The sequence below is a fragment of the Cydia pomonella genome, chromosome 23 (genome assembly GCF_033807575.1).
Source record: "Cydia pomonella isolate Wapato2018A chromosome 23, ilCydPomo1, whole genome shotgun sequence".
NCBI lineage: Eukaryota > Metazoa > Arthropoda > Insecta > Lepidoptera > Tortricidae > Cydia > Cydia pomonella.
In genome coordinates this window covers 13,782,906-13,799,279 of record NC_084725.1, presented here as the reverse complement: position 1 = coordinate 13,799,279, position 16,374 = coordinate 13,782,906, and the positions used below count along the sequence as shown (strand labels likewise).

At 34.8% G+C, this 16,374-nt stretch overlaps 1 protein-coding gene across 9 annotated transcripts in view; it reads right to left on the bottom strand.

Annotated features, from left to right (window-relative positions):
* The window catches only part of LOC133530614 (transcription factor EB), a 174,631-nt gene that overhangs the window by 25,961 nt on the left and 132,296 nt on the right, over window positions 1-16,374 (bottom strand). For 7 of the 9 annotated variants that reach the window (XM_061868613.1, XM_061868611.1, XM_061868615.1 and 4 more), the window contains exon 2: window positions 8,369-8,626. The exons of the other annotated variants lie outside the window; for them this stretch is intronic. In XM_061868613.1, coding sequence (XP_061724597.1) covers window positions 8,369-8,424 — 56 coding nt within the window. In that variant the 5' untranslated portion in view covers window positions 8,425-8,626. The remainder of the gene's footprint in view (window positions 1-8,368; window positions 8,627-16,374) is intronic. 9 annotated transcript variants of the gene reach the window in all.

The following is a 16,374-nucleotide window of genomic DNA, read 5'->3' as shown; positions in this document are numbered from 1 at the left end:
GGGACAACTATTGTTGCCGACGTACGGTTAGGGAATTTAATTTTAGTACCATATCGTGCCTTGTCGCAGTGACAATACAGATGAAGTATGAGGTCCCTAACGACTTCCATATTGATTGTCACTGCGAGAAGGTACGAAATGGTATGGAAATTATATTATTTGACTGTATTAATCATTATAAGCAAAATGCAGATTAATTAATTCAATTAACATAATTTCCTGCTAAGTATTCTTTTGAAGTTTGTTAAATTTTAGTTAAATTTTATTTATTAATAGCTTAAGTCTAAATGTCTTACTGTACTTATATTGTTTATCCTAAGATATTAGAATAAGCTGTGGTTACCTATAATTGGACAACCATCTACCCTTAATGTTATGTAAGCTACAGATTATTTTTTCTCTGATGTATTGTCTGTTGATCCTACAAAAAAAAAAAAAAAAAAAAATAAGTTATTGCGTGTCAGGAAAATCGTTGATGCTAAATATATGACACATTTATCTCTTTATCCTGTCTTTATTTTTGATAGACTCAGGAGACTCATAGGCCGAGAAAATTACCGAATGGGCACCAGACATAGTGCGGTGTCAAAGGAGCCCTCGATGGAGATGGCGGCGCGATCTTGATGGTCCGAAAACATTGTTTTAATATTGGCATAGACCTCTGTTTCTATAAAATGACTTTTTTCAGCAATAGGACATAAAGGACATAACAGGCTAATAAATAGATACGTTTTCCTGGGTTATGATATTCGACTCGCAAAAATATGTCAAGTAAATGTTTATATTTCAGGAGTGAAACGATGATGATTTTATCATTAATGGCGCCTTGATAACCAAACGCTTGTAGGCAGTTGTCAATGGAGGATGACATCAGTTTTGGCGTAAAGATCTGATTGTTACACCTATTTATGATTTCCGATAGCATCTTCAATGGTGATACATATATTGAAGGTACAGAATGCCGTCTAGGCATGGCAGTTACCCAATTGTCCACCTAACAATATTTCAAGAAAGGAGCGTATCTTAAATGGCGATGACCCCCTCTGATGTTGCAAGGGTCCATGTATACCGTGGACAAAAAAAATACAAAAGCAGAGAACTATGAAAATTCCCAAACAATAAAAAAATTACGAACGTTTTAACGGTGGCCAGATGAGAAGGTGGTTTGTTATAACTGACCCTTATATTTGTGAGAGTCAGAATGGCGGGTGTACCTAAATAAAAATAAATGAAAAGCATACCATATTTGTACTATTTAGTACCTAATTTGTACTATTTAGTAACTCCATTAAAAAAATGTATTTTCCGTGACCGCTTAGTAACTCCCCATAGTAGGTAGAATTTTCTAAAATGTCCTCCTTATTTTCTTCTGTAGGTACATTTATTACCAAACCTTCTTACAAATAGTATCGATTTCTGTGACGATTGAAATAAACGGCAATGAATAACGTAAATGTTAAATAAAACTGTTTTTAAGACACAGTTTTTAAAAAGCGTTGGTGGTCTAGTGGTAAGAGTGTGTGATATTCAATCCGGAGGTCGCGGGTTCAAATGAGTTTTTCGGAACTTATGTACGAAATATCATTTGATATTTACCAGTCGCTTTTCAGTGAAGGAAAACATCGTGAGACCGGACTAATCCCAATAAGGCTTAGTTTACCCTCTGGGTTGGAAGGTCAGATGGGCAGTTGCTTTCGTAAAAACTAGAGCCTTCGCACCTTCTAGGAATTAGTGTCGAAGCGGACCCCAGGCTCCTATGAGCTGCGGACAACGCGAGGAAGAAGGAGAAACAGTATTTAAGAACATTGAGTAATAATCTCTAATCTGAACGGGAACTTTCTAGGTGGAAATTTAGATGAGAATTTTCTCAAGAAAGTTTTTTGACTTTTCGGAAACTGAGAATGTTTTGCAACGTGCACATTGCATGGTGTGACAGATCACAACCTTCGTCGTCAAATCACGACGCACAAGGTCGCTGTGAGAGCTCATTACCGTGAACGCTTCCGTGTCGTCCAGTTAGCTGTGTAATTTCGCTACGGTGACTGCAAAAAATGCTATAATCTACAGTTTTCTAACCTGTGGTTTACAATTATCAATTTTCATCCCATCCTTTTTTTGGCAACCGTATTATATTCTAAAAAGCGCCACAATTTTTCAAAAACTCTCCTGGCTGCATCTTAAAGTTGTTGATAATATACGGAGTTACGGACCTCCTAAAAATCGATTATATTTGTGGTGTTATTAAAGGACCTAACCGAATTTGACGATCATAATATTCATAACTAAACAATAAAACATTATAGTGGCATTGTCTACGTTCAAGGCCGCGGTTATTGTATCACATTATTTTTATAACGGCGATTCAGTCTTTAAATAGATTTAGTGTTTAAAAAAAACTTTAATGGAACAGTTTAGTTATCAAACAATTGACCATGATTAATTGTATACTGTACGTAGTCTTTGGTAGATCAATATTTCCTTTAGATTTCATGAAGTATTGCACTAAAAAACACATTCGGTATTTTTTTTCCCCAGTTTATGGACCGAGCAAAATGGCGTGCAAGTCAAGACTCATTTTGGGTCATCGCGCCATCCAAGTAAGTAAGTTTTTGGAGCGAAGTTCCTTAACGCACGGTATGGACTTCGCGGATGGAGGATAGGCGAAAAAAAGTGTAAGTTTTCCGTCACGACCCTTTCTTAACTTCCTTTCAACCGAGTGTTCCATGAACATGAATATGTCAACTTGCTTTCTTAACTTCGTTTCAACCGACTGTTCCATGAACATGAACATGTCAACTTCCTTTCTTAACTTCCTTTCAACCGATTGTTCCATGATCATGAACATGTCAACTTCCTTTCTTAACTTCCTTTCAACCGAGTGTTCCATGAACATGAATATGTCAACTTCCTTTCTTAACTTCGTTCCAACCGATTGTTCCATGAACATAAACATATCAACTTCCTTTCTTAACTTCCTTTCAACCGAGTGTTCCATGAACATGAATATGTCAACTTCCTTTCTTAACTTCGTTCCAACCGATTGTTCCTTGACACTCACGTATTTTTTCCATCAATTAACTATTATAAGTAATACTAACTACCTTCAATTAAAATGTATAATCAGTTTCAACATCTCAGAAACGATCTGCCTGCAGATAAAACAATTCTGTGTCTTAAAATCTACTTAATTCTGTATACAAAAAGGTTCCAAATCCAACAGCAAACTCAAACCCCATTTTTTCCGATATTTACACAGTGCGTTAATTAAAGGACGATCTAAGACACCTCCGAGGCGGATGCAGCGATCTTGTACCTATTACCGAAGGCAATTAAGGCGATTATGCGATAACAGATTTGCATATAATGCATCCATTCATAAGACTGCCATTCATGATTGTAGTATGCGTTGCGAAATAATTTATACACTTGTAGTAGCTGACCATAGAGGTTTTTCAAATAAATATACCTACATTAATTTTAATTTTGTCTCAAGCAGAAACTTGAACCCACGACCACTGGATCACTAGTACAGTGCTCTGTCATGTGTGCTACCAAGGCTGTACCCAATAAAGCGAATATTTCCACCACATACGATCCATAGGGAGGCTATAGCGACATCTATCGTAACGTAAGAGTGTTACTTCTTAAACGGCCACCGCGGCCACCGGAGTTCCAAGTCATATTGGAAATTCACCATTAACGAATGCGCTATTCCATACTAAATTAATTAATTTAATTTCGTTTAAGAAGTGTAACTTATCCGGTATTCTGTTATCTGACTTACTGAGTAGTTGTTTTATAATATAGAAGGCAAACGAGCAGACAAACTGCCTGATGGTAAGCGATTGTTGTCGCCCATGAACACCCGCAACACCAGAGGAGTTGTGAGTGCGTTTGGTGTTAAACATGAGAGTTTAGAATGTTTTTTTAAGCAAAAAAAAACACCAACTGAATTTATGTATTTACAATTATCACAAAAAACTGAACAGGTATTTTTTTTATAACAGTTTTTAACTTTACTATCATTCCTATTTTTCTGTTAGTTTAAGTTGTTATTAATGTTATTAATTTTTAGTTTGAAATGATGTATTTTTTTAATAATCTAGAAATATTTTTATATCATATTAAATTGTTAAATTTGTTTACTGTCAATTTTGAGACTATCTTTTGTAAAGTTTTTTCTCAATTTCTAAGTTTCTAATGTATTTTCTCCTCCTCCATTAGGTTAGTCTACCCTGTATACTTTGGGCATTACTCAACGTTCATCAGAACGTACTCGGAGCCAATTTAAAGTTTACTGTAACATCTCCTTGGGAACTAATCAATGGTCGTTCTCAATTAGGAAGTCGCCAAATTATACCATAACACGACATTCTTTATTATTTCTTTTAGATAATAACCCTTTTCATCATTTAAAAGTATTCTGCATTTTTACAAGCTTTTATTTAACTTGCAATGTACCTATGTATGTACGGGTCAAATCTTCCAAGTTAAATGTGACTCTTTCCCCGGTTTCCGATGACGCTGAAAATTTGCATACATATGTAAGTCGGGTGACAATGCAATATTATGGTACCATCAAGCTGATCTGATGATGGAGACAGGAGGTAGCCATAAGAACTCTGTGATAAAACAACGCAACCTAATTGTGTTTGGGCTTTTCAGAATTGTGTCGATGAGTATTAGTTGCGTGTGGAAAGAGAAGTACAGTCAGTGATAAAAGTTTGACCAAAAATGAAATTTTTGCCAAAACTTATTCACTTTGTTTATTAGAATAATCGTTATGAATACAGAGGTACACGTATATCTTAAAATACTTTTTCATTTGTCATGCTCTGAAAGAGGGTCATTGTTGCAATATGTTTCTGCCCTTTGATTTTTTATTTTTATTTTATACGATAAACAATTGAAATTTGGTTTTAAATGTATTTGTTCCATATTCCATAAATAACGATACTTTTACCTAAATTGTTAATTGAAAGTACCTTCAAGAAATTCTGTAAAATTTAGCTACTTAGTCATGTTTAAAAAAACACATATATGTTATAATCCTCGTATTCGAAATTAAATGTAGAGTGTTTAACTCGGGTTAAAGGCACGATTTCAGTCTCGGACTATTGGCGCTCGCACTGTGTTCGAGCACTACTCTAAACTATTACCTCGACAGTAATAGGTGTCTTTCATCCCTTGGTTAACAATCTACTATTGTAAAGCTGCGTTTTTTCATGCATAGATTCTTTGGCAGGGAGCATATTTAAACATTAGTTTACGTTTACCTACCTTTTCACCTCGTTTTCAAGTAAATAATGTGATAAAAAAGCGTTTGAGGGAAAACCGACAGCACGCCGCCCGGCCGGTCGACCTAGGTATCGATGGGCGGATGTGGTGGACACGGATCTGCGCGAGCTCCAGGTTGAAGACTGGCGAGAGGCTGCACAGGACCGGGATCAGTGGCTTGCAGTCATGTTGGAGGCTAAGATAGACTTTGGGTCGCTGCGCCAGACGAGTAAATAAGTAAGAACAACCACTTCTAGTAAATAAGAAAAACATGACAGCCATAGGGTATAATCGCGTATCAATCAGGCCTAGCATGAGCGCTAATGATTACGTAGCCTCGCGCACCGGATGGACTCAAGATCGTCAGCGATGAACATGCTAATCATGCGCATGCTGCAAAATTATGTCACCATCAGATAACATAGAGGGCGGAAAATATCGCGGGATTTTAAATATCGAAAAATCAATAAATAACTGCATTTTTTTTATCAGGTCGCCCGGTTGTTTGTAGGTACTCATTCTCGGAAATAATAAACTTATCTAGCAACTAATAGGTATGCCTACTAACTTTCAGAAGTAAATTGGGTACTTGACACAAGTTGAGTATTATAACAAAATTTAGCTAAATGGATAGAAAATGAGCCATCCATTATAAAAAAGTGGAATTTAAAAAGACATACCTATTGAGATTATAATAAAATACAAGATTGCAAATTCTCAAGAAAAAAAAAAAACTTTTTATTTTTTCAATAAGAAAAAGAAAATGGTACCATTCGATTCCTTACATTTCATTGAAAAATTAATTAAATGACAACTATATACATAAACGGAATATTTCAGGGTCAAACTAGCAATTTTCTTGATTTTCCATACATTTAGGACAGACTAATGTAATTTGACGTCACATTACATTACGTCATTTTGTTAGAGGCGTTTCAATCGTCGAGTGCCAGCATCAGACCTTAACTCTCATTTCTGGCCTTTGTGTTACATAAATGCCATGAGTCCTATATATATATATCATATCATAGATCGATGGACATTATTTCCAAAAAACTATCAGACATTTTAAAATAGGTATATGATCATATCTTATGGTAGTACGCTTTACCATATAGCTTATGATAAAATGTATTGTTTCTAAACAATTTAATAATATTTACTCCCAGATGGATCAAGTTTGAAGATAGATATACACATATAAAAAAAAACATTAGGTTTTATTAATACAATGTTATCAACTTATCACTTGTTGTCGACCGGTCTAGTGACTAGAACTAGTGGGTAGTGCTCCTGCCTATGAGCCGGTGGTCCTGGGTTCGAATCCCGGTAAGGGCATTTATTTGTGTGATGAACACCGATATTTGTTCCTGAGTCATGGATGTTTTCTATGTATTTAAGTACTTGTATATTATATATATCGTTGTCTAAGTACCCACAACAAAAGCCTTCTTGGCTTACCGTGGGACTTAGTCAATTTGTGTAACAATGTCGCTATAATATTTATTAAGTATTTATTTATATTATCACTTTACGAGTGCAATATAGAAGACTCGACCCATTGACAACACTCAGAATGAATGAGCTGCAATAGTCAATAAGATTATTCTTGTTCTTTTTTCAGGAAAGCAAAGTATAATCTTTGCTTTGAAAAGCAATTATTTCGACAAAAAAAAAATAAACATGAGGATTCACCTAATCAGACCTAATTACCAAACAATTATTAACGAAATATTTCCTCAACGATATGATTCTAAATTAAATCAACGGTTAATTAGTTTTTCGTTTAAGTCACTTCTGTCGCGGAGGAAAACCCGACAATTATAATAGTAGTGAAATAATTCCGTGTAATTAATTATATGTACTTCTACTTATCACTAAGGTTAATTAACTGTTTCGGCTGATAATAACTTTAGTGGCTTAGTGACAAATAAAAACACGCTTGATTATGCAATTCTTAAAGACAAGTACGTGTTTGATTATGTCTATGTGTATTTTGAAAATTCGTGTAAATTCTCGAATTAAGTATATCAAATAACAAAGTTACAAATGATCAGTCTCATCAATCTTCGTTGACACATTATTTTTAAGAACATAACAACATATCTGATACATATCGTATCTAGACATTATATTTAACGTATCTTAATGTTAAAATTGGGCCGTAAGAGTTACGTAACGCCAAAACAAACGCATTTTTTTTTTAGTTTTTACATGTTTCCATAAAGGGGAAATGTCATGACAAAATTCAGACGGAAACTAAGCACAGACTCCAACCTAAACCTTAACAGATTAAAATTGGCTAGATAGAAAAAAAATCTCGCAGACACATGATAGACGATAAAATTGTAACCATCATATCCGTATTGGTTTATTTACTTCATTTGTATCGTAAAATCTTCCGTTTTTCCGGTAATCAATCAGTCTGACCTTCATTTCTGTTTCATTGAGTGTTCCTTCTCCGTGACGGTGAGCCTAAGTTGACTAAGCCGAGTACAATAAAATCTCTCTTAAATTCTTAAATAGTACAAAACTGTGCACTATATTCGAGTGCAGTAAGTTAATGAGTACATAATTATGTACATATTATATAGAAAGCAATATTATTGCAACGATTATCTCGGCATTAATGTAACGATTAGACAAAGGTACATGTAAACCAAAGGAAATAGACACATGCTTCTTTGAAAAAAAACTATAATGATAGAAATTTGATTAAGATCTGTGAACAATTTCGTTGAGCTAATGTTAGTTGTACTTTTTCTCTCCACCAGCCCAAGCCGAAAAGCTCTACTATACACCTAACTAGTTATGTTACTATTATTAGTCGTATAAAATTATGTTTTGTAAAAAAGGCTGCCCAGGACCGGAGTCAGTGGAAGAAAGTGGTCCGAGCCCCAGCAGGGGAACAGGATGGAAAGAAGAAAGCAAAAAGGAAAAAAAATCACAGAATTTTCTCCCTTATAAATGCTCCATTTGAGTATAGCTAAATACCGTTTTTAATTAGGATTTCGTTAAGCGCACATTAATAATAACGATCCTTGTTAAGCTACTTACTATCTATAAGGAAATTAAAAATATGTATACTCACTCTTTCTTATTGTTGACTACAATGACTAGCTTGACTTTCCTAGGGCCCTTGGTCATTTTGCAGAAGTCTCTGCGCTGCTCCGGGCCCTGGGTAACTATTTTTAAAAGTGGAATGTTTCCGACGATCCTCCGCCAGAGGGCGTACTGCTACCTCACTATCATCTTCACTAATTCACAGTCTTCGCACACACATGTTCTAAACACTGGTTATTCTCACACACTAATCACTTGTATAATACTGTTTGATTTCGTCGACACGCTAAAGAAAAAAGTTCATGATAAAGGTATTAAGTAATTTCAAGACATAATAATAGATTATGATATGATTGATGCAGTAGTGACGTTTTAAGCTTTTAATTAAGAGATAACAGTTATTGATGTTACACGTGAATGTGTTCTGATTTGTGACGTGACTAAAGATGGAACTGCAAATCGTGAAGATCTACATAAGAATGGCAATAAATATGATGTTACATAAGTTTTTGCGTAAGGATGTGTAGAAGACGTAGTAACAAACGTTATCAAAATCCCAGATGTCTACAATCACGTCGAGATCACGGATGATGAATGATGATACATGGCGACGCGGCCCCGATGTGATGATAACGCTATCAACACAATTTCAAATATCAAATATTTAGGTAACGTCAGTTTTGGGATTCTTGCTGTTAAAAGTTTTTCTAATTTTGTCCCTTTTTAATAACTACGTCATTCATTTGTTTTTGGCTTTTTTGGTACTTGTATTTACTGTCTTCTAATTAATCACTTTTGTAATATTAGCATTATTTAAGTAATATTTCTTGGCCATTACTTTCTCGAGGAACCCTTTCATAGATAATGTACATTATGTAACATAATGTGACGTGATTCTTTGTCATTGTAACAATGTTAATTAGTTTGCTATTAATATGGTATAAATTAATATACTCATCCAAAGTAGGTATGTAATTATTCGTCATATCTGTAGAATTTTTATAATCACTTTAAAGTACGTACCTATTTTATTAGCACGTGGCAACAGTGTTACCGTTTTCAATTTCAACAATGTTACAATCTCTATCATGATTTGTAGGTATTCCGTTTTTTGTTTCATCATCCAACACAAACTAAAAATCGACAGAAGGGAAAGACAAAAGAAGCCTTTATCTAAATACTGTCTCGTGGGTGTAGTGTAGTGTGATAGTGTCTATGGACCAAAATCCAATAAGAGTTAATTGGATATTGTATTCGAACTAAGAATAGACACGTATATAGCGCGTTTAAGAATTCTATATAAACTCCCGTATAGATTATTCCATAACACGGGAAACTGAGACAACAGCGCCCTCTATTAAAAGCAGAGGTGGTCAGAAAAAACGTCTTTTATGAAAAATAAAAATATCACCGGTGTGACATTGAAAATGCTTTACACTAAAGAATATAAGATATAAAACCATAATCCTACTAAAGATATTACGCAAACCAGTGCTGTTTTATTTACTTAAATTAAAAACGAAGTGAGAAAAGTAACTCCCAAGGCTAAAGTTAAGAACATATCCAAAGAAACCACAGACGGTACGCATTTCGATTTGAACGTGATAAATGATAACGTAAATAAGGAAATATTTAATCTATTTAGATTAGTTACTCTCGAAATACTTGTTAGAGACGAAGTGTTACTTGATCAAGGCCTTGTAAGGATGAACTTGAGAACTCAAATAAAAAAAATCAATCGAAACTGTTTGTTATTTTTAAGGAGCTTTCAATTAGGGTTGAAGTTAACTAAGTTTAACATAAAATAACGAGGTGTATGTCGAGGTCGAAGATGTTTAATATTTGATTATATTTTTATTTTATATTGTTTATAGTTTTTTCATTGTATAGATTTATATCCCAATTTTTTTCTTAAGTTGTGATTTTTTTTAAATGTTTTTTTGTAATTTTTTTATCTGCCAACGTAAGCTGTTTTTATCCGAAATGCATCATTACTACATCTTTATATTTCGTCTAATATACATCAAATCAAAATCAAAATCAAAAAGCATTTATTTCGTTAAATAGTATACAACATAACACATTCATGGTTGGGACTTCCTAGTAAGTATGTATAATACCTGTGACAGGAAGCCCCGCTCTTCTACATTTGTCTAGTACATTTGTACACGGTTAACGACAATGAAGTCTAACATTGTGCAAACGGCTATTATTTTAAGCAAAAGAAAATAATAACTTACATAATACTATTATTACTATTTCAATATTTGTATAATTATTAACATTTTAAATTCTGCTTATATTCAAAAAGAAAGAAAGAAGTGATTAGCTTACAATTCGTGTGTGTGTGTGTGTGTGTGTGTATGTGTATGTTTCAGTTACTATCGTACTCGTCATCCTAATAGAATTTCTGTTTCGTCGTATGTAATATTTTTTAGCCAATTTATTAGGGCTATTTTACATTCATACCAAGGCAAACAGTAGATATTATTTTTTTCGTTTATCATATTATAAAGGTGTATTGATAATGCCTGATATTGTCTTCTTCCAAATTTAGATTTACAGTTCACTGGAGGGATAACAGATTTTTTACGTCTACGTGATAAGATCGTTGTATCAAACTTTACAGTTCTATGTACTCGTAATACCGCCGCTGTAATATATAATTTTCTCATAGTAAGCTGTTCACTAATTTTATAAAGTTCTTGTGTTGGATAGCGATATGGTTTTTGGTGCATAACTTTTAGCAGACATCTCTGACTTCGTTCCACTTCTAAAAATTTACTCTTACTTGCACCACCCCATACAGTAATACAGTAATTCATGACTGACTGTGCTAGAGCTACGTAGATTTGTGACAAGAGCGATTTAGTAGTGATATACCTAAGTTTCTTGAAAATCCACACCAGTTTTCTTATTCTGTTACCGACATACTCAATTTGTGGATGCCAAGACAAACGCTGGTCCAGGGGTTCCCAATCTTTTTCAACATGCGGCGCAGTTACAAGTTTAGTATTTTGCAACGGCGCCCTTGTAAATTTATAATCACGGTCGAAAAAGAGTGACACGACGCTATATTATTTACCGATGCGAGCGCTCAAATAGGTACCCGCGAATATTTGTGGTTTCGGATAATGATAGAACTCACGGCGCCCCTCTTTACTTTCTACGGCGCACCAGGGCGCCGCGGCGCACACTTTGGGAACCCCTGCGCTGGTCAATTATGACACCCAAGTATTTTGTTGTTTCAGCTTTCATTATCTGTGTGCAGTTACAATCTTTATTTATTTCAGGGACACTTGTGCAGTTGTGAATCTTTAGTTTTAAATTACAACTTGGTTGTGTGCTTTTATACTTGGAGAAACACATGTAACAGGTTTTTGCTGTATTGAGTGTAAGGAGATTATTTCTTAGCCAAGATGATACCTTATTTAGACCAGACTCAGCTAGTTCATACACTGTCTTCCAAGATTTGCTTTCGAAAACAAGGACAGTATCATCAGCATAAGAAAATACTTGGCCATTTTCTATTTGGAGGTTGGTCAAGTCATTAATGTATAACAGAAAAAGCGTCGGGCCTAAGACGCTTCCCTGAGGCACACCGAAGGTGACGTCTGTTTCCTGGCTTGTGTAATTACCAATTTTTACTTTTTGTGTTCTACCTTGTAAGTAGTCACTCAGCATTTCCAGTGGGGATCCTCTTATACCATTTTTTTCCAGCTTATGTATAAACCGTATCGAATGCCTTTCACATGTGGACATTTTTATACTTTGTCAAAATTATACAGGGACGAAATTATTCAAGTGAACATTTGTATACTCGTACATCGCCATATTTCCTTATAGTCCAAACACGCATAAATCTCAGTATAACCTGATAAAATAACCAAATTAGGGCGCCGTGACAAAACCTTCGATTTTAAAGGTACGACGACGTAGAACTTTGTTAGTAACCGCGAGTAAGTAATAAAGTAATCTTTGTTTGCTTTACACTTGGTGGACCACTGCTAATAGAACACGTAACAAACCAACAAACATAAAATCGGTGTGATGTTAATAAAATATAATTAACTATTAAATTTAGAAAAGGAGCGCTTGTGGCCTAGCGGTACGAGCATGCGACTTTCAATCCGGAGGTCGTGGGTTCAAAGCCCGACTTGTACCAATGAGTTTTTCGGAACTTATGTACGAAATATCGTTTGATATTTACCAGTCGGTTTTCGGTGAAGGAAAAGATCGTGAGGAAACCGGACTAATCCCAATAAGGCCTAGTTTACCCTTTGGTTTGGAAGTTCAGATGGCAGTCGCTTTCGTAACAACTAGTGCCTACGCCAATTCTGGGGATTAGATGTCAAGCGGACCCCAGGCTCCAATGAGCCGTGGCACAATGTCGGGACAATGCGAAGAAGAAGAAGAACTATTAAATTAAAAACACCCTACGCATTATGTTAATAATGACGTCACAGCCTATGTCACCCGGGATGACGTAAGGATTCTAATGACATATCATACATCTAAATCGGATAAGGCATTCAGAAGTTATGGTGGAATAACGAAACTTACATACATACAAACATGAACTCTGAAAACAATACACTCCTTTTTTTGGGCAGTCGTGTAAAAAAGCATTGTTATGCTAAAAATGCCTTACATTAGTTTGGAACAGACCTAATACTCTTCAAACTGCTAGATCGATTTTTAGGGTTCCGTAGCCAAATGGCAAAAAACGGAACCCTTATAGATTCGTCATGTCCGTCTGTCTGTCCGATTATGTCAGCCACTTTTTTATCAAAAATAGCTAAGAAACACCGCAAAGAAACTCGCTTTCACTTAAAAGAAGTGTATCGAAATCAGTCCATCTGTTGGAGAGTTACGAGTCCACAGACAGACAGACAGACATTGGCGTCAAACGTATACGAGTATCACCTCTCTTTTTGCGTCGGGTCTAAAAATAAAACCCGCCAAGAGCATGTATATTTTTTGACCCATGGTTCAAAAGTTAGGTAGAGTTTTTTTTTCTTTCGAAGCGATTATTTCCAAAAACATTAATTTTATCAAAAAATTGTCGTTGGAGACCCAAAACCATAGTTACAGTATAAAATGAATAAACATTTTTTTTAGTAGGTAGGTATTTTTTTACCGTTTGGTCGCCATGATTGATGTATGTATGTATATCATTCCTTTAAACTATTTTATATAATTATATTGTTGTATGATCGAAAATCGATACCAGGTGGTGGAGAGATCTTAATCTTTAAGATTATCATCAATAACGACATTATATTCCAAATTGTCAGCCATAATCAAGTATATGGTTTTTAGGTCGATCGTGTGATATATTGGGCACAACGTCACCATTAATTACGATTACCAAAATGCGTAGTTTTTTATGATTTAATAATCTTTTGAATCAATCAAAGCGATAGGATTCTGTTATCGTGACCAACCTTCTAAGATACGGTACTTATTGATAAGTTACCCAAAGTTATGTTTGGTGTTAACGTGTCTTTTTTTCGCGAAATAAATCTACTGTTCTATATTCATTTCGGCAAATCATATGTATACTTAATCTTTTCTATAGAAAAACTATTTTTGTCAGATATATAGGGAGCGTGCATGAACATGAACTGTAGGAGGCAGCACAGGAGCCGTCAGATTTTTGGCGCGAGGCGTAAATGTGATGTTTATTGTTCCGATGTAGCCCACAAGATGGCAGAACCTACTATGCACAAGAAAACACGTGACGTGTAAATGTACATATTTATGGTTCCGATTCAGGCCACAAGATGGCAGACCCTCCAACGCACACGGTCCCTATAGGTTAGTCTATAGTTAACGTTAAGTGTTACTGTCAAAGAATTGAATTTCCGTACCATTTCGTACCTTGTCACAGTGACAATCAACATAAAAGTTGCAAGAGACCTCATACTATGGTCACTGTGACAAGGTACGAAATGATAGTTTTCGATAAAATAAATACAAGTTAAACTTACAAGGACATTGGATTTTGATACACCCGCCACGAGATTCGAGAGATATATCTTTAACCACCAATTATCTACACTAAAACATCATCAAACACTTCAAATCAATTCCATGAATATCTCAACTAATACCTTTTAGCGAAATAGAACACGGTTTACCTCCTTTTGAATATCTGCCACATTATATTTAGTACATCCTCATACGTGGCACAATGCCAGTCTTGTCACAAGGAATTATGTACATTACCGTCGCAACTGGCATCATTAGAAACATTGTTTACTTCATTATCTTCGGCCATGTTTTTCTGAACACCATTGTTCTTTAAAAGATTTATCACAACGCTTTTGTGGGCACAGTTTAGTTAATTTATGTAACAATGGACTGGTATTGAGTGGGTTAGAAACTTGGGAATTATTAGACAGGAATCTGTAACTAGGAAATTGGCAATACAGGAAAAAAAACGTGTAGGTTGTAGAAGAAACTCAGCCTAAATAGAGTATCTGAAACGTCTTGTACCCGCTTTACTCAGTGTCTGTTTTTTTTGAAATTTCTGAATTCCTGCAAGGTCCCGGAATTGGTCCGCCTTTGTTTTGACACACTACAAATACATAATTCTTTTCCTATTTTAACCTTCGGCCTTGCAGAAAAGAGCTCCAATTTGGGATGCTTTGAGCCTTTGGCCTTTACCTCAGAAACTTAAGCTTGCATAACAGGATAACTATATTAAAAACCGATTGAAGTTAAGGAAACTTAAGAAACCTAAATCTTCAATGGACTTCCCGTCATTACGAGAAAAAAATTTTTCTGACTAATGAGTTAAACAAATAAAATAATAAAGTTGACTAAACACGTCAGCTATATACCTAAACTATCATATCACATTTATACATATATACGTATACGTTGCAGCTTTGAGGTTAAACACCGTTAATGTAGTAATTGTTTCTTTTATTTTCGTGTATCTTTTCACTGTGGTGTGCCAATAAATACTATTATATCTATCTATCTATGTACAGCCACAAAACTGGAGAATATATTAATACTCGTAAGGGTATAGTAATTGTAAATTTCAAAGTCGTCATTAGTTTGACGTGTTCATGGGATTTTTACAGACCGTATGCATGAATTGAGTCATTTAATAAGTACCTGAAGTCATCCTCGGTGAGAGTAAATTTTATATATTTCTTCCCGACAAATTAAATATACTTATACTAAATCGGGTCACTCACGTTTATCAAGTCGAAATTTGCTCGAAATGTTTCGCTCTATAACGAGGAATTTCAGCAGGATTCATACGCGTTGGCTGAGCGATGACATGTCTAACAATTTTCGACTTTTAAGAATAAGAATAAGAATAAGAATAAGAATATTTTATTTGCTTTAAACATTACCATACATAACATGCATGCATCATTACATAGGTGTTACAAAAGGCGGTAGGTTTCTATGTTTAACCATAGCTGGTATGCAAATATACACAAAAACTTAAAGCTATAATAATTAAAAATAAAATATGTACAATGTTAATAAATTGCAAGTGTTTGCCCATTATTATTTACAATTAAAGTTAATGTCTTACACAATTATTCACATAAATTATCATACGTATAATATATTATTTCAAATCAAGGTATTCGTTTATGCTATAGAAATTATTATTATTGAGCCATTGATATAATTTTACTTTAAACATTTCAATATTCATGTCCTTCATGTCAGCAGGCAATTTATTGTAAATTTCTATAGTCATAATCAAGCAGCTTTTTTTATGCTTTGCCAATCTTGGATGTGTATCGGGGATCAACCTATCCGGGTTTCGGCAGGCGCGTGGATGACTGTCACAGGCTTTCTTAAATATATGTTTATTTTTTTGAACAAACATACACACTTCGTAAATGTATAAAGAAGGAAGTGGTAGTAAACCTAGTTTTTTAAATAGAGGTTTGCAAGTTTCGTCTGACCGCATTCCGTGCATAGCCCGAATGCACTTTTTTTGTGCAATGAATGCTCTTTCTCGGTCAGTACTATTACCCCATATAATTAAACCGT